At 42.5% G+C, this 24,690-nt stretch overlaps 1 protein-coding gene across 15 annotated transcripts in view; it reads left to right on the forward strand.

Annotated features, from left to right (window-relative positions):
- Arl15 (ARF like GTPase 15) overlaps positions 1-24,690 on the forward strand; it is a 382,647-nt gene that overhangs the window by 126,030 nt on the left and 231,927 nt on the right. For all 15 annotated transcript variants that reach the window (NM_001399590.1, XM_087634380.1, XM_087634395.1 and 12 more), the window contains 2 exon segments: positions 6,780-6,924; positions 18,932-18,991. In NM_001399590.1, the coding sequence (NP_001386519.1) occupies positions 6,780-6,924; positions 18,932-18,991 (205 nt within the window).

Genomic DNA, 24,690 nt, shown 5'->3' on the forward strand with positions numbered 1-24,690 from the left:
AAGAAATGAATTGGCCAAGCCTCTCTTCTCTTTCGCTGCTACTATTTTATAGGGTTAGTAGAACAGGCACAGGAAGTGATGGACGGAGACAAGGGGCATCGACGTAGCATCATCGCATCCTTGCGGGAATGAAAGGCACACCGTGAGACACCTGCCGGTGCAGGGGAAAAGGACTATGAGTTGTGGCTCCTTTATCAGGCGTCTTTCTCGTCAATCAAGGAATCAGCCTTTTCTCAAGGACTCTCTAAGTTCTTCAAAGCAACTGAAGCATCCCACTTATGATGCTCTGGTCCCTGGGCCTGGATGTAGCAGTTCCTGAGGCATGGGGTCACAAGCCAGGAGTCTGGAGGAGCCGAACAGCTCACACCTCAGCCCTGGCGCCTAATAAATAGTACCTGGACACATCATCTTACCTAGGTTGCCCTGTGACTCTGAAGTTGCTTTTCTATAATGCACTCTCAGATGTGAAGGACCGAGATCTCCAGAGGCTCCAGAAACAGTTCTGCAGCTAGACTGACCGCTGGGATCTGAATCCTGTCCCTGTTGGACAAGCCACCTCACCTCTTTGAACCTCCGTTTTCTGGTCCTGAAATCAGAATTACTGAATTAGTACTCCACAATTACTTGTCCTTAGCGCGTCCTTTTTCCTCCTTTTGGATTTATGTGGGCGCCCAGTCATCCTGATCCTGATGGCTCTCTTCTGCAGAACCTAAGAGGCTCAGACATGTCCTTCCACACATTTGGAATTGATTTGTATTTTGTATTGCGTTCCATTTTCAAAAGACAGACTCATATTTGATTATTGTGAGCCCTTACGAAGCCCCGAGTTCCATCTCCAGCACTGTTAATAAAACGAAGGGGGCGGGGGGGGGGCACCACCAACGAAGACAACAGTTCTAGAAATTAAATGTTCCTCCACAGGCAGCAGGCACGCACCCATGCATACATATTAAACATTTAACTGTTCAAAAGAGAAAAATGTGAAAATAACGCCCACCTGCCCCTTTCTCATCTTGAGCCCAAGCTCCGTGAGACACAGATGTACAAAGGGAGGTGAGCTCTCTCTTAAGGTATGGCCTTGACTCAGAGATGCCTCATGAATCAAACAAGCCTTTCCTAGGAGCTGTGCTCAGCTCTGCCCTGCTGTAGAAAAAAAGAATAAGAAAATGCATGGCTATCTGTTACAGAAGCCAGCAGGGTTTTTTGTTTGTTTGTTTGTTTTTTGTTTTGTTTTGTTTGTTTGCTTTTTGTTTTGGTTTGTTTGTTGTTGGTTTTTTGTTTGTTTTGTTTGTTTGTTTTGTTTTGTTTTTTTGGTCTGGTGAGGCCTATATTTAAATAAGGAAGAAACCATGGCTTGGGCAGTGTCTGCGTGGCTGGGGGAAGACCCAAAGCTGACTGAAGAAAACTTTCCAGCAACTATAAAGCTTCAACCAAATTGGAATCGTGCTCAGAATAAAATCTCGTATTCATGCTGTAAAACAGAGCATTGATTGAAACAAATGCCATGTCCCACGAGGCTGGGAATTTCATGCCACAGGATGGTAGGGAATCCTGGCAGTTGCAGGGGCTGATGCCAGAGCGGGGCTCTTTCAGCAAGCCTCTCATCCAGAAATATGTGGTGCCAGGACAATTCTCTCGCTGTTTGGATTCCTGGCCGCCCTCACAATCTATAAAAGTTTAACTTTTAGAACCACCAGTGAAACCCAAAATGGATATACCCTTGAGTCTGGGTGCGTATTTCTATCAGCTGGTAAATCCAATAGGAAAATAAAAAACACACGTGGCGGTCTTACCTGCGCCGCTGGCAGTGGAGGAGGCCAAAGTGCCCTCCCAGCAGTATTTTAAACAGGGGCTCAGCCAGTAGACAGAGAAGGGAAGACCAAGATCATAGTCGTAAGAAGGCCAAATGTTTGCACCCTTTGAAGGACTACTGTGTGGCTTGGAGGTAGCTGCCGTCTTCAAGTGCCAATGGAGTCCATAGCTACACGCCAAATTAGTACTTTGCAGTGCGGGGTCATTGTGCAGATATTCAACAAGTATCTACTGTGCTCACTGTCTGGCTACATCTGCAACAGTCTAACACTGTTCCCAACAGAAACGGGCAAAACTTGAGACCCCGTGGATCCTGCTGTAGGGCTGCCTACCAGACTCTTGTCCAAAGCCCTGTTTTTACCTTTACAGTTTGATTTGTTCTCAAATTATGTATTCTCGATACACATGACCTCCTTCCTCTTTTCAAAAAGGAACAAGTACTAACTGACCCTGTGGAAAAAAAGCCGAAATAGTCTAGGCGAGGGAGCCAGTGATGGTGGTACCCCCTGAGAGCGGGATTACAATTCAGACCGCTCTGTTCTTTGTTTCCTGCTGCATAGGGCCCTGGGTGTTGTGTGCAGAACCTGACTTGAGAGCTAGGGTGGGGATGAGAATGTGAGTGGCTGCCCCGAGCTGATAGAAGGAACTCTGAGCTGGGCAGTGTGTCGGACTGCCAGACTCTTGCCCAGGGAAGCTAAGTAGCAGCCAGGATATCTTAGGGAAATGAGCATCACGACGAACAGTTATTTGTCCGTCTGGCGCCTCTCTTAGGAGCAGAACGCGTTGAACTCATGCCTCCTAACATCCTCCTGGAGAAAGGAAGTGGCAGATAGTGTTAAATGTTACTGGTTAATCATGGGGAAGCTGAAGCGTGGATAGGTTTATGGGGCTCGAGCAGAGCCACACAATGCCTCAGTGTCTGGCCTGGGAATGAAGCCCGAGTTTGCCGCTCGCTGTCAGGACTGCCGACAGCATTGTGTCTCGCATTGTACAGCAATGAAAGGGGCTTACTCTTAACAATGCGAGAGTTGCTGTAGGAGACAAACACAATGACCTTTGGTACAGTATAGTCTAGAGGCCAAAGTGAGTAATTTTAAGTAAATTGACTATAAGATCCAAAGCTTCATTAGGTTTTAAAACAAGAAACAAATGAAAACTCTGTACAGTTTCGGGAGCCGACTTAAAAAGCGTGAACATTCCTCCCAGCTTTGAAGTGGCACATACTTAAAAGTTCTACGTTGTTGGCTCAAAATAGAACACTTTCTCTGTTAGCCGTGGCATTCGTTTTCAATACATATGTATTCCTGGGTTTCTGGGATAGGTCTTAAATACCTTTCTGTAAGAACTACCGGTCCAGCATCTCTCTTCTAAAGTGCTGTATTTTCCCTAGTCCTGAGTGTGGAAGAGGGGGAGGCTTTTCCTCTCATTCAGATTTAGTTTGGGTTCCATCAGTTGGGACCACAGAGCTGGGGACTGGGGACAGTGATGGGGTGTGTCCAGGGTATTGTCATACTGGGTGACATTGCAGGCTGTGTGAGTCAGCCAGGGGAGGGAGCTGACACTACGGGGAGAGAACAGAAGAGGAAAGGAGTATTGTTGCTCAGTTATCGTGGGTCAGAGTATCTGAGGCTTCCTCACATGATTCAAACGTTGATAGAGACTTTTGGTGGACTTGGATATAAAGTTGCTGTGCTCTGGATTTTAAGCATGGAGATGAAATTGTATAGCTTTAGGCACAACCAATCAATCTATATCTATTATCTATCTATTTATCTATCAATCATCTATCTGCCTATCTATCTATCTATCTATCTATCTATCTATCTATCTATCTATCTATCTCTCTAGTATGTGTACATCCACAGCATCTTTGTAGAGGTCAGAGATAGATATCTCATGGGAGTTAGCTGTCCCCTTCAACTACATGGGAGTGAACTGAGGTCCTTGGTGGCAAGCACCTTTACTCATCGACCCATCCTTCCAGCCTCACACACTTCATTTTGTATTTAAGATTTAGGGTAATTTGGCCCATACATTGGGACCAGTCCCCGTGCTGTCCAGAAGCTGGTCCAGAGGAACTACACAAGCAGAGCCGAGTGAGCCAGGAGCTGGTTTCTAGAGAAATAAAGTCCTTCCTTGTTTCCCCCAACCAAAGACCAAAGCAGCCAGTGTAGAAGACCCCTCCTAATGGAAGCAGCTGCTAGCCAGTGGCCACCTCCAAGGAACTATATGTGCCCACGAAGAGATCTGTCTAGATTCACGAGGAGTCTAAGGGACGAGGAATCATTGTAGATAGCGTAGTCTTCACGTGAGTCCAGAAAATGACGTGCTGGCGTAGAGAAGGCTGATGACTATTGTGGTCATTGATCTTGTAGTAGAAAGCATAGTGGGACTAAAGGACAGGCCAAGGAAGAGTGACAGTGATGCTGCGGTAGGGTGGGCCACCGTAGGAAGGCAGCCTGAAATCATTAAGACTCCTCAGACTTGAAAAGAAGAAAGGAAAAATGATTGGTGTTTAATGAATCCATGTAGAATATGGATCATTTGCCTACCAGAAGTCAGCAAAAACTCTTACAAACTGAGGGAAAAATGAACTTGGGGTAAAAGGAACCTCTAGTGTACTGAGAAAGTAGACCTTGTACTTCAAAAACTGGTCTTTGGGGGACGTGGCTAACTTCTGGTGTTGAAGTGTAAAAGCCAAGGGTTTCTCTTACTTGTACACTTCCCTTTTAAACACAGGGGCGCAGAGATCCAGCGTCCTCTTAGCTCTTGTGCTTTCTCTTCTCCTTTTAAGGTAAAGCTTAGATATCATTCATTTTCCACCTATCTGTGACTTATTGAGGGTAGCTTCTTTGCCCTGTCCACTGCCAGGCACTGGGGCTATGAGACAGCATTGGACACACGTGGTTCCCACAGTCTGGCAGGGGAATACGAAACCATAATCTTCTGTATGTGGATTCACAGACATGCTGTGAGAGCTTGACATTGGTTGCTAACACAGTCTCAGATCGGAGGTGTCTGCTCCCAGGAAAGGGTGGTTAAGCTGAAACCAAAGAACTGTTGGCAAAGCCAGCGGAAGAGGGAATAGCATAGGCAAATGGCTGAGGTGAGAGATGCTCAGCCAGGTTTGGAATTAGTGGTGGACATGAGGCTGGCAGAGCCAGCTGTGACTTGTCTGGATGTGGTTCCACACCACAATAAGAGTTCACAACCATAGGTCAGGAGACATAACTGAGGAACGTTAAGCATATAGAATGGATTTTGTTTTTATGAACAGTCACTGTAGGTGCTATGGAGAACAGAGGGCAAGGTTAACTATTCCTGGAAACAGTGGGAGAGTGGTAGTATCTAGGGGATAGCCTAGGCAAAACACTCCAGTAGACTGTGTAGAGTAGCAGTTCTCAACCTGTGGGGTCATGACTCCCACAGGGCTCACATAGCAGACATCCTGCACATCAGGCATTTACATTATGATTCATAACAATAACAAAATTATAGTTATGAAATAGCAATGGAAATAATTTTATGGTTGGGGTCACTGCAACATGATCTGTATTAATGGGCCACAGCCTTAGAAAGGTTGAGAACCACTGCTCTGGTTCGGGCTATGTGACCACTGCTCAGAGGCCACGTGGACTAGACTTGATCATGTGTTAGAAATGAGGGAGAGGAATACTCAATCTTGATTATGAGACTGTGGCAGCCAAGGAACACTCAGATCTTACCTGAGAGGAATCACCACAACATTTATAGGTCTCTTTTCTTTATGGGATTAGACAATCAAATTAGGAGTTTTCCTTCCTCCTTACTTGTATTTCTAGTCTCTTATGAATTAATGTTCCTATGAAATGAATATTGGGAACCTTAAAGATTCTGGAAAGTGGTACACAGCCAACATCTTAATTGGATTTGAGATGAATTAAAATATCAAACATTAATGAATGATAGCCTGTGACTACAAACCTTTGTCTTTACTCATGAAGACCACATAAGTTTGTATGACTGCTGAGAAACTGTTAGAGTTCGTAGAATCCCGAGGTCAGTTAACCTCAAACCCAAGTTAGACCAAGGCCTAACTTGTGATTTAAGAGACTTCCCTTGAAGTGACATCAAAACAAGAGGACCGAGTGCTCAGAGGTACATCTATCCTGTGTGCTCTGCTGTCAGTTTGCAGCCCCAGCTAACAGTCCAAGCTTGAACAGAGTCTTAGGGTTCTCTACTCAGTGTCCCTGGTTAGGACTTGGCCATGTTTGCTTTCCCACACGGCCCACCAGAAGGAGGTGGAGGGAGTAACAGACTTATTAGACTTTTTCTGAGCCAGTTAATTGCAGATTTCAAGACCCTTCACCTGCAGGTACTTGAGCATGTGTTTTCTCAGAACAACGACTTTTTTCCCCTTACATAACGACAGCACAGTTATTTAATTCAGGAAATTTAACCTTACGCAACACTGTTATCTAATGTGCAGTCTATATTCAGTCCTCACTATTGTCCCAATAATGTCATTTATGGCACTTTCTTCCTCCCAGTTCAGGGTCTAATCTAGGATGCATTGTAGTTCATATTGTGCCTTCTGATTCTTCACGAGGAGCAGCTCCCTTCTTCGTCTCTGACTTTTTGAGACAGTGGTGTTTTAGAAAACAGACTCGGCATCGTACAGGATGCTTCTGAGATTGGCTTCCTGTAGCTTCCTCGTGGGTAGGTGCAAAGGCTGTTCAGTAGTGGGATGCCGTTAGAACCCCATGCCTGTTGCTTCTGCCGTATCTAGCGTGGTGGCAGTGTAGGCAGGCCTCATGGCTGGCTGCTGTGTAACACTCTCAGGAATGTTGATTACTTTGACGATGTGGTGTGGCCCAGGCGTCCCCCATTCCTGCTTCATTTTGATGGGGTGCTTAGTTAAAACCTTCACACTTGTATGGCTGTCCTGACTTTAACTGAGGTTTGCCTCCCTTTCTTTGTCTTGGCAGTGTTTTCGAGCACTTTGCTGCAAGGGACCACCACCTGCTCGCCCCGAATATGATTTGGTTTGTATAGGTCTCACAGGCTCTGGGAAGACCAGTCTGTTGTCCAAGCTCTGCAGCGAAAGCCCGGAGAACGTTGTGTCAACCACAGGTGGGTGTTGTGTCGACCCTCTGTCTCCTCGTCTCCAGGGTAGCCAGTTTCAGCCTACGCTGCCTATGTGACCTCCACTGCCAATTCAGTCCATCATGTAGTAGGATGCCTACTTTGACTTTAAATCCTCTGCTTCTTTTTCTGGAAAAAAAAATATTAACATGCAATAGCTATATCCCACATCCCCTTCTCTGTTCGTTTCAGTGACACAGAATAAATCAAGCTCACAAAAACACTTATAAAACCTAACCCTGGAGTCTGGGGAGTTGAAGCCTTGGGCTTCTCGGGTGCTGTCCCCCTTGCTGGGTTCTTCCAGCTGACTTGCGTTGGTCACGTGCTTGCTCCTCAGCACTCGTGATGTGCACTGAGCTTCCTCATCTCGCCTTTTCTCCTACAACGACAGACAGTTTGAGCACTGTTGATCCTTTACTCTTCACCACGTTTTACGACTTGAAGACAGTCAAAAATACAGGGGTTTCAAAAAAAGTGTTGTTTTGAGATTTATTTATTCTTATTTTACATGTCACATTTTACCTGAAGGTATGTCTGTGCCAGAAGAGGACACAGATCCCCTGGGACTGGAGTTATGGGTATTCATTAGCAGTCATATGGGTTCTGGGAATCAAACCCAGGCCCTCTGGAAGAACAGTTAGTGCTGTTAACTGCTAAGCCCTCTTTCCTGCTCCAAACAGTGTTGTTGTTTTTGTTTTTTAAGTCAGGAGATATGCCCCATGCAGAGGGGCAATACCTGGCAATATGAAGACAGGTTGGCTGTCAGGGCTGGGTAAGGATGCTTCTGGCTTATATAATTGTTCTAGGCTTGTGTTGCCGGTAGTCTGTGGCTCGAAAAAAGGAATTACCTAACCCAAAATGGCATCATCAGCAGAGTCGAGAACCCCACTCCCACCTTTCCCTAAGGCTTCCTCTTTACTCTTTTGACAATGAGACAGAAGAGTGTGCATTCTCTACAGTCATGGCAGAATGGTTGTAGGTGAAGAAAAGGGCGACTGAGGTAGAATTGCCCATCAGAAAAAAAACGCAGCTCTTTCAGCCCAGCTTTTGAACACTTGCCATTAGATGCTGTTATATGTGAGCCCAGTAGTACAGACAAGTAGTCCACTGATCACCAAGACAGGCTTTATAAGAAAGCTGTTATCAACACCATGTGCTGCGCAGAGGTGGGGTACATGGTAAAGCTCTCCCCATTGGATTGGAAGCTGGTCAGTGAGCCAGGTTAGTAAGCAGAGACAAGAAATTAGGGTAGAAGAAGCAAGAGAAAGCATGGTTATGGGACCTCGGGAGTGTACGTCAGGGTAGGGCCTCCTAGAACCGTGTTTCTGCAGGGTTATCTGTGTCATGGCATGTCAGGTGGCAAATAATAAGAAATACTGAGTCTGGGCAAATTTACACCAAATCGAGAGACTTTAACTTCACCTGTAGTGCACAGAGATCTCAGAACCTTATAAGCAAGGAAACAGCACGCTCGGATGTCCATTTGAGAAGGATGAGGCCGGCCTTGATTTGGGGCCTGAACTGTGAGGGGCCCCTGGATGATGATGGTGCACTTGAGGTGCACTAAAGGCCTTAAGTGAGGCACTCACAGGAAAAACGGAGAGCTGAGAATGGCTAGAGAAATGTTTGAGGGAATTGGCAGCACTTGGTAATCAGTTGGCTTGGGACAAAGAAGGAAGGGACGCCAACAGTTGACTCAATTCCTGGCTCAGCTGATGGTGGGTGAGGAAATCATTCACTTGGGTTTCTTAAGTAGGAAAAATATTGGTGATCAGGAATTCCACATCAGTTCAGCTCAGGTTTAGAGAAAAACCAAGTTAGAGGAACATGAAGACCTTTTTAGATCTTAAGAGTTAAATATTAAAAAGATGTTTGATCTATGAAGAAATTCATGTGTATATGCCTGTAGTAAAAAGGGAGGGTGAGAGCAGGTGTCAATACTGGTAACTGCAGAGGACGAGAAGAGAGTTGATGCCTAGACCCTCTGCGCAAAGCTCCTGGGGAGCCTCCTTTTCCTGTATTCAGCACTGAATCTTCTCTCTCCCCCCACCTAGTCCCCCCGTCAGCATCTATCAACTGCTTCCTTGCCATGCCTGCTCTTCCTAAGCTACTAAGGACAGATAGCACATCTTACTTGATGTAAACAGAGGCACAGAGTTTGGACTTAGATGTAGACATTTGTTGAATGAATAAGCAAATGATACTAAATTTGATCTCCATAGTGTTTTTAACCACCTTACCCTCTGTGAGCTTCACAATATCTTCTTCCATAAGTAAGAATCAGTTTGTTTTTATTCTGCTTTTAAATCACCCGAGTAACATAGTGATCTGTTGATTTTAACATAGCTAGGCACGGAGGTAGGATGCCGAGTCCAGTTTTTAAATGAAGTTCAGGGCTACTTAAGACCTCAGACCATGCAAGCACACGGTTGTCTCTAGAAGTCTATCTTTTGAGTAATGTGCTATGAAGTTACATAAACACCATTAGCATTACAAACTCCTTTCAGGCAAAGTAGCATCCAAATTAAGTGTAAGAACAACAAAAGTATTTGTTCTTAATATTTTCCTCACCTGTCAGGCATCACATGGCACTGTGTATAGGAGAGTAGTGTCGAATAGCAATGGGAAACTTACCTGCAAATGTTTTCAGGATTTATTAGTCAGTTGTAATGTGTTTTAAGCTTGTTTCTGTTAAAATTTTAAGTAATTTATGTTTCCCTTTTACTGGAACTAATCATAACACTTCGGTTAGCTGATTTTCTGATGAATTAGATAGCAAGTTGGCTAACATTTTGGGTATCAAAATTCTGTGAGTTGCAGCTATTTTGAGCTTAGCACAGGCCCTCTCTGGAGGCCTCTTTAGAGGTCCTTGCCATCAATAAGTTTATACTGGGTTTGGAAGATAAGTTTTCCCATGGTAAAGTGCTCACACTTGATTGCTTATTACATGCCAGGTCCTACGTAAGATACTGTGATATGTGTTGTGCTTTGTGATGTGGGTTGTCCTCGACGGACGGTATAGGCCTGAAAGTTGCACATGATTCCTATCCTGAGAGATCAAAAAAGGCTTCCTAGTGATCATTATGTTAGAAAAGTGCTTCACTAGATGGTTAGGATCCTAAGCCATGATTAATGAGGCAAGGGTATTTGGGATCTAAAACAAGTGATTCAGAGAAAAGTCTGCCTTACTGGTCAAGGTTCATGGTGCTGTAGGAGGTGTTGGTGTCAGGCCTAGAGAATGGAAAAGCTCTTGGGAGACATCTGTAATATGGAGAGATGAGCTAACAGAGACAATAATTGTCGGGATGCTGAGTTAGGAGCACATGAAACCAATGCTGTGAAAATGGCAGTCATATTGGATGATGGAAAAAGAATTTAAAGATTTATTTATTTTATATAGATGAGTACACCATCACTCTCTTCAGACACACCAGAAGAAGGCATCAGTTCTCATTACAGATGGTTATGAGCCACCATGTGGTTGCTGGGATTTGAACTCATGACCTCTGGAAGAGCAGTCAGTGCTCTTAACCACTGAGCCATCTCTCCAGGCCAAAAAAGAAAATTTAATTATGACTCAAATTTCTAACATGGTGTTTAGGGGAAAGCCACAAAAAGAAGTAGAGAAACCACACTAGGCAGCTGTAAAGTAAATGAAAAATGATAAGGGTGCTTGGGACATCCCAAGTTGGTATCAATGGGACATCTAGCACTGTTTCAGATGCTGAAGTGAACAGTTAGAAAAAAAATTTAGAACAGCAGGTAAAGCCTTGAGATACTACTGAAGTGTGGGCTTGAGTGAGGTTGGCTAGCAACAGTAGAGAGCGAAGAGGGGCGCTAAGCATAACTGAATTTCATTCATCCATGTCATGGTTATTGAGTGTTTTACTGTGTCTGCCACTGAGCTGGGCTGCAGCACGGCATCAGTTAAGTCAGATAAACGTCCCCACCCTGGTGAGTTCCTGCATCTGTGGTTGTTAAAGAATCTTAATCCAGGCATTTCTATATAATATAATGTAAGTCAGTTACAGCCAAGACATCAAACAAAACAGAGTCGAGTTGAAAGTCTGAAAGGGGCCTTGGTTACAGCAGCAATGCGCTACAAAGTGGTGCCTGTGGGACAGTTCCACTAGATTATTGGGCTAGATACCACCTAGAAAAATGAGAAGTAGTGTACGGGAAGTGCCGATGAGTTGTGCAGACTCAATCATTACTTCTTGGTTCTTCATGAGATTATGTATAAACCATTTTTTTTCAGGACACATTAAAAAGAGAATGTGCTATGGACATTTGTTTCCATGGGGACAGTAAGCACTCTAGGGGATGTGTGTAGGCATGGTCATCTGAGAGTGAAGGAAAGTCTGAAGGGCTTCAAGGGAGGGAGGATAGAAAGAACATCTCTCCCTCCACAGTGCTAGGATTAAAGGTGTGTGCCACCACAGCCAGGCCCTAACGTCAGACAGTGTAAACTTTAGAGCCAAAACTGATATGGAGAACAGCAAAGTTTGTTGCATAGAGAAGGGATCATTTTACCTGAGGGAACTGGGTGCTTGTGTACCTAACAATAGGTCTTCAAAGTACATAACACAAAAAATGACAGAAGAGCAGACTGAAGTAGATAAGCCCAGAGTTAAAATGAGAAACTTCTCCTGCACCAATTGAAAATTATAGGCTGATGATCAGTCTAGATAGAGATGATAGACTTGAACAATGCTCTCCACCAACATGACCTGGTTAATTTTTACAGATCTCCCTACCCAACCCTAGAAAACATCCATTCCTTCCAAGTGCCTTTGAACATGTACTAAATTAATTATTATCTGCTGCAATATATAAAGCACATATCAGTTAGTTTATATGGACTCCTAATCTAAATATATTTTCAAATTGCAACAGGCATATCAAATCTAGCCTTTAAACATTGTTATCTGTAGAATTCATGCCAATGGAGTTGACTGAAGATATCCTCCTACACACATCCCCTCTCTCTCTCTGTCTCTCTCTCTTTCTGTCTCTCTCTCTGTCTCTCTCTGTCTCTCTCTCTGTCTCTCTCTGTCTCTCTCTGTCACACTCACACACACACAACACACACACACACACACACACACACACACACACACACACACACACACGCACCTTACAGTGTTTTGAGTAATTTTGAGTTATATGTGTTCCCCTTACTATGGGTTGGATAGGCTCATCATTTTCTTATGATTGAACTAGAAATCATTAACAAGAACAGCCTTAGGATGGTTTCCAAATATTTGAAAACTAAATTGTTTCTTGCTAACCTATTAATTGAGAACTCACAAGAGAAAATCTAACTGTGTTGTACCAAATGACAACTTATCAGAACTTGTGATATATGTCTTAAAAGCAGTATTTGAGGACTGAGCAGTATTTTATAGGACTGAGCACTGATATTTGAAAAGAAGGGACTTGGGACTGGAGAGATGGCTCAGAGGTTAAGAGCACTTGCTATTGCAGAGAATCTGGGTTCACATCTCAGCATCCACAGGGTGCCTCCAGTTCCAGGAGAGCCAACACCCTCTTCTAGCCCCAGGCACATGTAGTACACAGACAGGCAAGTAAAACTCACAAACACACAAATAAATCTTAGAAAGATAAGAAAAGTAGAGCCTTGAGTCAATGGGCTTAGCTTCAAACAGAAACTAAAACAAAATAATAGATTTATCTCTAAATAGAAAATAAATAATAAAGATCAAAGTTAAAAAGCCACTTAAGCTAATTAATAATAGAAAGGATTAATAAAACCAGACACTTGATTATCGATTTTGAAAAGATAAATACAATTAATATGGTTTAGCTACAGTGATCAGGAAAAGTTGAAAAAGAGATAAAATTGCCAATACCTTGCAAATGACAGAACAACATTTAATACACATGATCCAACCATTAACATCTGCTTTCTGCCACCGCGTTTGATCATGAGGATGAAGTACACATTTCTTTGAAATGACAAGCCCTGCAGTCACACTCAAGATATAGAGAATCCTGATGGGTCCTTGTCTCCTGAAGAAACTGAAATTAAAGTTAAGAAAACTCTTAAGTTGGCATTGTTTATGGATCGTGCTAAACATTTTGCAGGGTAGGCAGAGTGTTGGCAAAGGGGAAATATGTTAGTTTTCTGTATTTTCTAGAAATTTGAAGAGGAGAGAAAACTGGCCATTTCCTTTATATGATCAGCATTAATCTGATACTAAAAGCAGATAATCCAGCAATATACACTATAGTGGCGTATTAGTAGGAGGTTATAACCAACTTACCTCTATACTTGGAACGCAGAGCTGGTTTACATGAAAACTTCAGTATGGAGCAAGGCACGGTGGTCAAGTGTTTGCCCAGCATGTACAAAACCCCAGGTTCAACCCCCAGCACCACCAAAGAGGAAAGAAACTTCATTTTCAATATCTTTAATTTAAAAAATAGGAGATCACCGATGAGATTTAAGATTTCTAATGTTGATTTCTGATGAAAAATTCTCGACATAGTAAGAAATAGAAATAATAGGTCTAATACAGGCACAGCTGGGAATTTATCATAAATAACTAATATAAACTAGATGTCTAAGGCAATTCCTTGAAACATTGTTTATAAGTAAAATTTTCAAGCAATGTAAATGTCCCACAGCAAGGGGGCTTATTAAATAAAATTTAGAACTTCAATTGAAATGGTTTAAATTGGAATATATATATATATATGTGTGTGTGTGTGTGTGTGTATTGTCTTCTGTTGAAGGAAAATGAAAAAATTAAATTTATATTCATTTTTAAAAATTAAATTATAGAAGCATGCTTTTGAATGTAAACTGAGCAAGAATATATAAAAATAATAATAATGTACTCACGATGTGCTGTGGGGAAATTTTATTGTTCTAAATTATTTATCCGTTTTTCTAACATTTTAAAAATATAAATCAAATTAAGAGGAAATAATTGTTTTCAACCATTAAGAAGAGGGTCTTTGTTCAGCCTGGGTATCTGAGGCGCTGATAGCACTCCCTAAGAAGGGCAGGTCCACCCAGTTTCAGCAAAGCAAGCAGGCCTGCTTTTTTTCCAGGAAGAAAGGGTATCCAAATTTTATTGGATCGTTAACTTCAACAGTCCTTCAGCTTTGACATAACTTTAAAAAGATACTTGAATTGTCAAAACTCAACGGGCCAAGAAATCCTCCAGAGAGCAGGAAGAGAGAGAAGTTAGGCAGCTCCTCCCGAGGTCTGAAAACAAGAGGGAGTTCTGTCTCGGGGAGCACTTTGCCTCTGAGGCTCCTAGGAGCTTGATAAGAACAGTTGCTAAGCTGTAGGTAATTTACTTGTCTTTTGTTTTTGAACCAAAAGAATGGAATCTAAAGGCTTAGAATAGTGTATCGATAGAGGTCAAGAACTACTGAGAGAAAACGAAGTGCTTTGATTTGAAAAGATGTTGAAAATCTCTCTTCAGGAGATCTACACATATGCGTTTATATTTCTGCTCTTGAAAAATTGTCAGTGGACAAAGGTCATGACAGTTGGAAAGAAAGACAGAAAAAGGTCCCAAGAAGTTGAGGGAAGTGTTTAAAATAACGTCAGTGTTAGCTTCACATGGGTTAACCAGAGAAGCAAGCTAAACAGTAAATTTTGGTATCTGCTAAGGGATTGTGCTTTACAAATGCCAGTAGATTAAATTTCCTTTTATGATGTTGAAATCCTATTGAGGAGAATTTTGCTGGATTTTTGTCCAAACATCACAAAACTGTCATGGCATAAATGATGCTTTTGGTCCTGGTTGAGACCACCAGATCTCTGGAATGCCTTCCCTTCAGCCTTTTCAGTTCTTCAGAGGGATCCAGGAGTTCCAGAAGCACCGTCAGGTGTGCAAGTGCATTTGTGCCGGCTTGGGGGAGGGGGAGACAAGGACCTGGTGTGCAGGCCCAAGTAAAACATTTATGTGTTACACATGATGGATAAAATTAGACTGGCCTTCCTTTCCAGAGTAAGTTTGTTACAATTCCAGGAATGGTCTCTCTTTGCAAAACTTTCAAATCCATCTCCCCTGTATTACAGGTTTTGTTAGATTTAAGGATTGCAAAACATGGACTGAGAGAGGCTATGCAAACAATTATTTCCCCAAGGAGTTAGCAAGTCATATATTTATTAAAATTTGTGGGGTTAAACCTTAGGGGAGGTTTCAGCCTTAGTAATGTGGCTTAGATAGGCCAGGAAAAAGTGAGTGGGTAACTTAGACTTCAGCCATCCTGCTATTTGAATGGTGCCCAGGGAGACCTACCCTCGAGGTCTCCAGCCAAATTCTAGAGGCCATTAGGAATTGACTCAGCTGTTACTATTATTTCCTTCTCCTTGTTTATTATAAATAATGGGGTCCTAATTTTAGAGGAAATCGTAAGGAGCTACTCTGCTCGTTTTATAGCTGACAATCCAAAGCCGAATCCTATGAAAACATGGCCTTGAGTTTGAGCGCTCTGAGGGAGTGTCGAGTCACATCAGCACAGACACACAGAGGTGCAGTCAGAAGGCTCAGGACCCGAAGAAGCAGGAGGAGTTCATACTGTCCGGCCCAGTCAGTTGGCAGTTACCACTTCCTTCCTGAGTTCCAGGTCTTATTAAATAATGTCTAGCAAGAAGGTCCTTCTAAACTCATGCTATTATTTTTGTTCTAGTCATAAGTAAACAGCAATGTTGTGTAGACCTGAAGAAAAATTAATTTGGGTTGCTCATGTCAAATTATTTATAGACACAAAGGAAAATAAACGTGTGGGCTTATTAGTCACACGTGTTACCCAGTCAGAGCCAACATCTTTAGCTCAGTAGGAAGCGCATTAATGTGAAGCCACCTGCTCACTGGTGCATGCAGGAGTCGCTGCAATGCTGCGTGGCTCCGGTGACAAGACCTGGGTTCAAGTATTCTATGTAGCACTTAGCTTTGCTTTCTTCTAGGGAGAGCGTACCAATGATGCCACTGGGGTTTGCCACAACTGGTAAAAATCTTCAGCAACATTGGGATCTTCAGGGACATGCATATAATAAAACAAAACAAAACAAAATAAATCAGAAAGGACTTCTCTGCTAAAATCGAGCAGTAGTAATGGGGAGAACCAAGGTTTGAGCCCAGACTTCTTACTCTCTAGTCCATGTTTTCATTTCTCAGATCCTTGGAGAAAACATTTTAATGGTTTGACTTTTTTTTTTTAAAACTACTAAATATTAACTCTTCACTTCATCCAACCCACTGTAAAAGAAACAGCATATGGTGTGGTTTTTCTTTTCTTCTTGGTTGGACTTAGGTGAATTGAAAACGTTATTTTACTCCTTTAATTTTGTTTAGTCTATTTACACTAACCGAAATAGAGAACATTGTTTCTCTTCCATGAAAAGTCCTGTCCTGTCCTGTCCTGTCCTGTCCTGTCCTGTCCTTTCCTTTCCTTTCCTTTCCTTTCCTTTCCTTTCCTTTCCTTTCCTTTCTTTTCTTTTTTCTTTTCTTTTCTTTTCTGCTCTGGTGATCTGGACTTTGTTTTCTGAGCAGCAGTTAACCTAGCTGCTGCTGATAGAAAGACTATAGTAGGGGAGATCATGCATACATTGGCAGTATAAATCTAGCTACACATGTTCATTCTGAGGAGAAAACATGAGCATTTCACAGAAACATTCATATGCCTATAAATAAAATTCCTTGCTTACTTTAGTCACTGGACCCTTGGTTTTTTTGTAGCTAGTTTATTGTGGAGGATCTGTAAAGAGCTAAAGACAGTAACAGTATCATTACCTGCCTGCTGGATTAATATACTTCTAAAGTTGTATTTCACATATGGCTGTGACCATTTCTGGAAGGGTTTTACTTCTCTGTTGAGTCCCTGCCTGTTGTCAGCTTTTAAGAATCAAAGCCAATTAGACATTACCGCTGTGCTCCATAACTTTCTTTTTGAAAGTTGGGACCTGCCCTGCTTCTCTGGAAAATCCATTCTTGAGAGCTGTCATGAGCATAACCACTAATAGACTGTTTAGCATCTGCGGAGGCCTTTTGTTTCCAGGATTTCACAACCGTGGCCGTTTAATCCATAGAATATCCATGTGAGGTAGGTAGATAGAGTCAAGCATCCAATTCTCCTGCAGGGGAATTTTGGTGCCTGTAGGAGTATTGTGATTGGCACCAACTGTCCCTGATTTCCCAGAGGCCAGACACCTGGAGAGGCTTTGCTTCAGGCCCAGGTACACATCAGCATTTTAGCACAGGGGACTCTCCCTCTCTCCCCTGGCCATCCCCCTCCCCCTCTGCCTTTCCCTCTCACCTGCCACTCCCCCTCTCTTCTCTCCCTCTCTCCCTCCTCACCTCACCTCCTCCTTCATTTTGTCTCTCTCTCTTTTCTGTTTTATGAATATCCAGTGGCTCCCTGCACCATGCACCCTTACCCTGTAATAGACCCAGTACCTACATCTTGTCATCCCCTAACAAGGCTAGGATGTAATACTGTTACATGTTGGACAAACAAGAAAACTAAGGCTACTAGGCTGCTCACTTACAGTGAAGGAGCTACAGTGAGTCTAGTTCTGTCTGATTCCAAAGTCAGTTCTTCAAATGCTGCCTTTGAAGCAGAGGGTAATGTATAGCTTATCGGATTGCTGGAGGACCATGGAGGGAAGGCATGCAGCAGATAGGCCAAGCCAAAAGGACACATCCTGTTTACAAGGCAGAGCAATGCCATGCCATTGCGCTCACCCACAGAACGCTTATGAGAGCTTGTCACTCTCACTGCTGCCAGTCATAACATCCCAGATGAAAAGAATTTGGATGTCCTTCTTCTTTACTGAGAATTTTTTCCAAAAAATGGCTATTTCCTTGTAATTGCACACGTGAAAACATACCCTAAAACTACTGAAAAATTAGCTTTAAAAAAATTAGTAGGGGTTTTAACAACAACAACAGCAGCAACAACAACAACAACAACAACAATAGAAAACAAGTACATGGAAAAGATACTCAATTGAAACAAAAGAATCTGTTGCAGGCTTCCAGGTCTCCGATTCTCTCTCAAGTCATTGCTGGTCCAATACCTTTCAGAAATATCCAGTGTTTGTCTTTGTACATGTGTGTGCATATGTGTGTACATTCTTACATGCTCCAACTAAATTCTTTGCCTTCAGTATGAATAGTTAAGCCCTAGGTATGTATGTGTGTGTATGTATATATATATATATATTTTTAGATTTACTTATTTATTATATATAAGTACTCTGTAACTGTCTTCAGACACACCAGAAGAGGGCGTCGGATTTCATTACAGATGGTTGTGAGCCACCATGTGGTTGCTGGGATTTGAACTCAGGACCTCTGGAAGAGCAGTCAGTGCTCTTAACCACTGAGCCATTTCTCCAGCCCCCCTAGGTATATTGTTAAAGCAGAACTATATTCTGTGAACATTATCAGTATTTTATGGCATTCTTTATATTAAATTATTTGTGTATAAATGATTATTTTACTTTATAAAGGAAATATAGTTGTATATTATTAATTGTGTCCTTAAATGAAATACTAGTAAATGCAAAAAAGATCAAATTATAAAAGGTTCCCATTAAGTGTTTTAATTACTGGTTCCTGGGTTATATGTGAGGGAAAAAGTGTAATATATTAAGAATTAGATCCCTGGGCCCCAGTAGATTCAATGTATTCTTCAAAATTTCTCAGTTTTTCCAGCTGTCTCTATTCTAACTGATAAAATAAATTGCATAATCATTCAATTCTAAAGAGTGGGAAATATTTTGAGGCAAAGGGGCTATTATACTGGGCTGTAATATTCAGTGATATTTCAGAACAGTAGACAATAACGTCAGGCTATTTTATTGGAAATGGTATGTGTCTGGTATAAACATAAGCTACGGTGAGCAAGCTTTAGTTTTCTCTAATACAGGATCTGACCATCTTAAGTGTCTCAATGTTAAAGGCGAGGAGTTGCTAATTCTTTTCTTTCTCTTTTCTAATTTTAGGTTTTAGTATAAAGGCAGTGCCATTCCAGAACGCCGTTTTGAATGTAAAAGAACTTGGAGGTATAAATTTCACAGTCCTCTCTACATCTGCCCTTGACTTTGCAAGTTGCGATTCACGTATTACATGTAATTAAAATGTGATAATATATTCTAGGTGAATGATTTTTTTTACCCTTCTCTTAATGATATATTTTATAGTAATTCTTTCCTTTACATATGCATTAGCAGTTATTTTAGAGCTGTATACTATAAACTTTGCTCTCTTACGTGTGAGTCAAAGGACTACAGTAAGGGCACCTGCTGTGCTGTATCATTGTCTTTTATTTGCTAATTATTCTAAAAGGAAGCTGATGAAAAGGATCTAAAAAAGTAAAATTAAAAACTAAGCTATGTGGGGCAAAGAATCGTATTTATGTGTGAGTTTATACTGCAGGTCTGATTATGTCCAGTGTTTTTAGAATCTATTTATTCCGATAATAAATCTTTGCCAATGGTTTCTTTGCTGGTCAGGCACTTTTATTGGATAGGCTGCACCCCAAAGCCTCCGTCAGTCAGTCTTTCATTACACTCTCTGTCTGGCTTCTTCTTTTTTTTTTCCATTTGTGTTTTATGTCAGTTAGGGTCTTAACCCACACAAACAGATTAACAAAGAAATCGGTCAATTCAGTGAACCTACTAAATTCTCTTGTGGCCCCAGCAAATGCCGAGTGCCAGAGTTCAGTATAATATCGATGAGCTTAGTGACTTAGAAGAAAGTTCTCTTCTGTCTTCTTAATCATCTGTGATGCTGACCTTACCCTGCTTTTTGTGATTGGTTTTTTTCCCCCTTCCATGTCAAGGTCACTTCTAATCGTGACTTATTTGGGGTGTTGTAAAGTGCAGACACCCAGCTTTACGCCACCTTATCAATGTTTGATGCATTACTATATTGTTCAATAAAGTGTTGACTGACCTTTCCAGGTGTCTGTCAGTGGGACAGCCAACGGTGACTTACAGCATCAGTATCAGAAAGCATCCATGATTGAGCAATTGTAGCTCTCTCTTAAGGCGCTTGGTGTTACCGTTTTACAATATCCTAGGAACATGAATGCTGATCCTAGCCAGAAAGCAGCCAAGCAGAGAAAAACAGAGACATCCCTGTAATAACTTCTGTGTACACAGTTTTAAGACTGCTTTCTAATAGTTTGACTATTTGAATACTGCTTTGTTTTCTGCTAGCTATCCTCCCAGTGACAATATTTGTAGACATTTCTTAGTCATGGATTCTAATATAAACATCTGTAGACTCTTAAGTGTATGGTTTGAAAAGTCTTTTGGCTTTGATTATTAGGCTAGATTTTTAAAAAGACTTTCATTGAACATTCATCAGGGATAGCATCAAACTTGTGAATGGGCAAGCTGTTTATTATATAAGATGTTTATTTGAGTGAAATGAATGGGGAATGTTTCTTAACATGTAAGGAAAATGAATGAGTGAACCTAATGTTGACTGTATGCCATTGAAACAGAGCACAGTGAAGAAGAACTCGGAGGGCTGGGATTCTGTAGGATAGGAGTTTGTCTTTTCTCAAGGAGGTTTATTTTCACTACAAACAAAACTGACCTGACAGTTTGATGAGATGATGGGAATTACAAGGGAGAGGATGCCATATGTGTTTGGTGATCACGTTTTAGTTCATGACTTACTGTTAGGAGGCTGAACAGTGTCGGTACAGAACAGAACCTCTGGACTAGAGCGGCAGGCTAGTTCCGGGTTGACGATAATGGGGTTTGTGTGTGCATTAGTGTGGAAGAACAAGTTTCTGGCCCAACCATACATTATTTTTCCGTCTTCAACTTTAACAACCCTGTGGCCATTGAGTAACCATCTGGAAAAGGTAGGTTTCTCAGTGCAATGTGTGTATCTGTTTCATAGCATCCGGGGCACGCAGCAGAGGGAGTTGGTTTCAGGATGGGTTGCCCTTTGTTTATTTACTGAAAACTTAGGGTTGGGTATTCTGTTTTACCTCACTCTGGAAGCAGCACGGGCAGAGCTAGGCTCGCACATTGAAGGAAGCCAACTTTTCAGGGATTTATAGTATTTCTGGGTACTGAGGGAATCATTTCAATGCCAGCCATTTAGGGAGAAATAGAACTTAGTGAAATCAAGTTGCCTGGGAACTACTTGGTCAAGTATTCTAAGCTCAGGGGCCACGAGTTGAGTGTTTCAGGACGGCTGTGGGAAGGCAGGTGACCTGCCTTCACCAGTGCTAGGTCAGAGTCAGTCAGTTTGTCAGTGGAGGGAAGGATGCAAAATTCAAGGGAGAAACCACTCAGGGTAGGCAGTTGGCGGGAGCCGAGGAAGCAACGAGGCATCATGAGGAAGGTGCAGACAGTTGTCATCATCCTGGACCTAACACAGGAGAGTGGCATCATCCCCTTCCCAACCTTAGGTTAAATTCCTTACTGTTTTAAAATGAAAATGACAGGAACTCTTATTATCGTCTTCCTTATTTAGGGGACAAGATGAGATAACAATGAAAAATGGAGCTAAGTTTAATGAAAGTCACCTCAGGTCATCTTAATAACAAACTAGGTTTGTACCTGTAACAGATCCATGCTTTGTATATACATGTATATCTCACATGTGTGCGAAATGTATATAACCTATAGGGCTACATAATGGTATGTTATTTTGCATTTCTGATTCGTGATTCTCCGTCGCATCAGTTCCTTCTCACATAGTATTTCCCCACAGTTTACACCGTCTTCCCACCACAGTGCGTCCAGGGCTGAGGGTCAGTCTAAGTAAAACATAGCCCCTATGGATTTGGTGACAGAGGTAATCCTGACTATACCTGTGGGGAATTAATGAAAGTTTGGAAAACCGTGAAATGAATGGGCAAAACAACGGCCAACGTTGTAGAGAAATGGTGACATAAAGAGAGCAGGCAGTTCAGCCTGACAGCCGTGACAGACCACTCGTCTCCAGTATTCACAAGAGCTTGTCCCCTGCAACTTACCTGTCACTCCCAACAGGCTGCACTGGTTATGCCTGTGGTTTTAACATATATTAATTGTGTTTCATAAGGGATCTCATTGAGACATTTGTATACATCTATAAAAAACTATGTTGGTCATATTTACCCTGTTACCCTCTGATCTCTTGTCATTTCTCTTGATTTTCTCTCTCTCCGAAGAGCCTCTTTTTTTTTTTTTTTTTTTTTTTTTAACGAGCCAGTGAGTTTAGGTTGCTTACATGAATGAGCTTGGATTAAGGGGATATTTAGGAGACTTCTAGCTTCCTACCAATGGCTCCATCACCAAGAAAATGGCTCCTCGCTTCCACAGCAACTATGAACTTGCCAGTAGCTCCTCAGGGAGGCCTAGGGCCTTTGGAGCCCTTCTCCAATCCGTGAAGGGGTGTTGACAGGATCGGTCTTGTGCAAGTCCTTCCAGCTGCTGTAAGTTAGTACATGCCAGAGCCATCCATGGCCAGAAGACTGTGTCCTACAATACAGACCATTAGTGCACTCCTTCCTTGCACCTCCTCTTGCACGGGCCTTGGACTGGGATGACAGAGATACCTTATTCAATGCCAAGGGTTGGGTAGTCATTTATTCTCAAAGCTTCGACTATGAGTCTCTGTAAATTCTACCCGGTGCTCTGACCAATGCTGGCAGAAGCTCCGTTCCACTAGTCCGTGCTCATAAACACACACGTTTAGTAGCGCGTAGCAGGTCCATTTAACAGAACAGCAGTAAGTGATTGCGCCTATCTCTCTATGAATTCTGGACTCAAGGCTTCCGTTTCTCCCTTCCTGTTCCCTTCCTCGTTCTCAGTTATCATTGTGATTTCATGGGGAACAGGTACTTTTATCCTCTCACAGGTTATAATAAGACACAGAGACTGAGAAGGAGATGTGAGTTCACGGGCACACACATGTCATACAGTGTACAGGACGTGCGAAGCATTTGGAACAGCGCATGGCACAGGAGAAAGAGTTTGCACACCTCACCCCTTCTGCCGTAGTCATCGTTCTCTGCGCCCCTGAAAGTCTCCACATGCTGACACTTTTTCGTTCGGGATATAATCATCAGAGGCAATCTTGACAAAACAGATACCCATTTGCACACTAAAAGCTTTACTAAAAGTGTCTCATTGTTGTGGCTGCTTTCAGCACACGTTCTCCTTTTGTTCCTGTCTCTCTCATAGTTTGAGGTCTTTAGGTCAAAAACCTGATCTGACTCACCATGCCATCCGGTCCACCCTCCTCCTTTTGGGTGCAGCACTGCTGCCTTCTGCGTGCCTCTGATGCCAGCCTAGCTAGAACCCTGACACAGTCACTCCTTTTCTTCTGACTCAGTCATTCAGCAGGTTTTTCTAGAGTACAAATTAGTTTCCAGGCCCCTTTCTAGGTTTGGTGACTGGAGCTTTGAGGAGAGCACTGCGTAAGCCAGGTGAGTGACAGGAGACGGGACCATGGTGTCCTCCTCACCTCCTTAATTAGAGCAAGAGTCATTTCCTACAGGACTGGAGAGAATGGCTGGGTTAATGCCATCCTCACCCTGCCTAGTGAAAGCAAGTGTTCACTCTGAACCCATGAAGGGATTTTTACTATTCTCCTGGAGCTGACCCTGCCATTGTGTCCCCACTGAAATTAGCGCAAAGCTCCTCTTTCTGTTTGACTCCATTAACCCGCTTGTCTCTTGGAGGTACGGTCTCACAACCCAGTCTGCCTTTGACCTTGCAGGCCTCCTGGGTGCTAGGATTAGAGGCCTGTGCTCCCCCTTGCTTTCCCTGTTCTGGATGTGTTACGAGATGCCTAGCTGGGATCCTGATGGACAGATGGATTGTTCTTTGAGTGAAGTTTTCTTCTTCAGCGACTACTTTCCAGACTCAGTCACTGCGTTTGATTCTGGGCCCATCTATGTTCCCGAGTGTTTTGTTGTCTGTAAAATGTGGTATCAGTTTCTGTGTCAAGTCATTTTGTGAGGGCCTGGCCTAATACTGTGTAAGATTTGTGTTCATTAAAATTATATTCCCACTGCTTTCCTAAGTACACACACACACGCACACACACGCACACATACATGCACACACACAAATTAATAGAAACAATTCAACTGTCAATGAAACCTTTTCCCTCATGGTCTTTTAAATTGACCAATTTTAGGTAACTTTTCTTTCTTTTTTACCCTTGCTCTGCCCCTTCCATTGTACCCTCCTTCCTCTCCCCCATCCCTGTCCCCCAACAATATACTCTTTTCTCCTGCCATGCTGTCTCCCATTATGGCACCAAAAGGCCACCAGGAAGGGAGTACATTCACTTAGCACTCCACAGGCTCTAATACTCACCACCCTAACCTCTGTTTTCTCAGGTTTCACCTGAGAGCTCTCTCGTCTTCGTCTCCTAGTTGTTCTCTACCTAGCTCTTGTAACTCAAGCACATTACCAAGTTCAGCGACACATCTATTGTCTAACCGAGCTCAGAGCGTAGTCTACACTGCAGTGACGCTGCAGCCTGGATAGTTTCTCATCTTTGAAATTCATAGTTCCTAAATCTACAGAGTGTCTACGTTCATGGATAACCTTTTCTGTATTGGAAATCTCATGTATGAACATGTATGAACACGTAAATCTCATGTATGAACATGTATGAACCTGTAGCCTACAGTGACGGAAATTTGGTTTCTTAACAAACTTGTTTTTTTTTTTTTTAAATCTATTGATCAAGATCCGGGCGTGATAATATTCCCTAACTACATTCCGGAACCATG

The sequence above is a fragment of the Rattus norvegicus genome, chromosome 2 (assembly GCF_021556685.1).
Source record: "Rattus norvegicus strain SHRSP/BbbUtx chromosome 2, alternate assembly SHRSP_T2T, whole genome shotgun sequence".
Taxonomy (NCBI): Eukaryota; Metazoa; Chordata; class Mammalia; order Rodentia; family Muridae; genus Rattus; species Rattus norvegicus.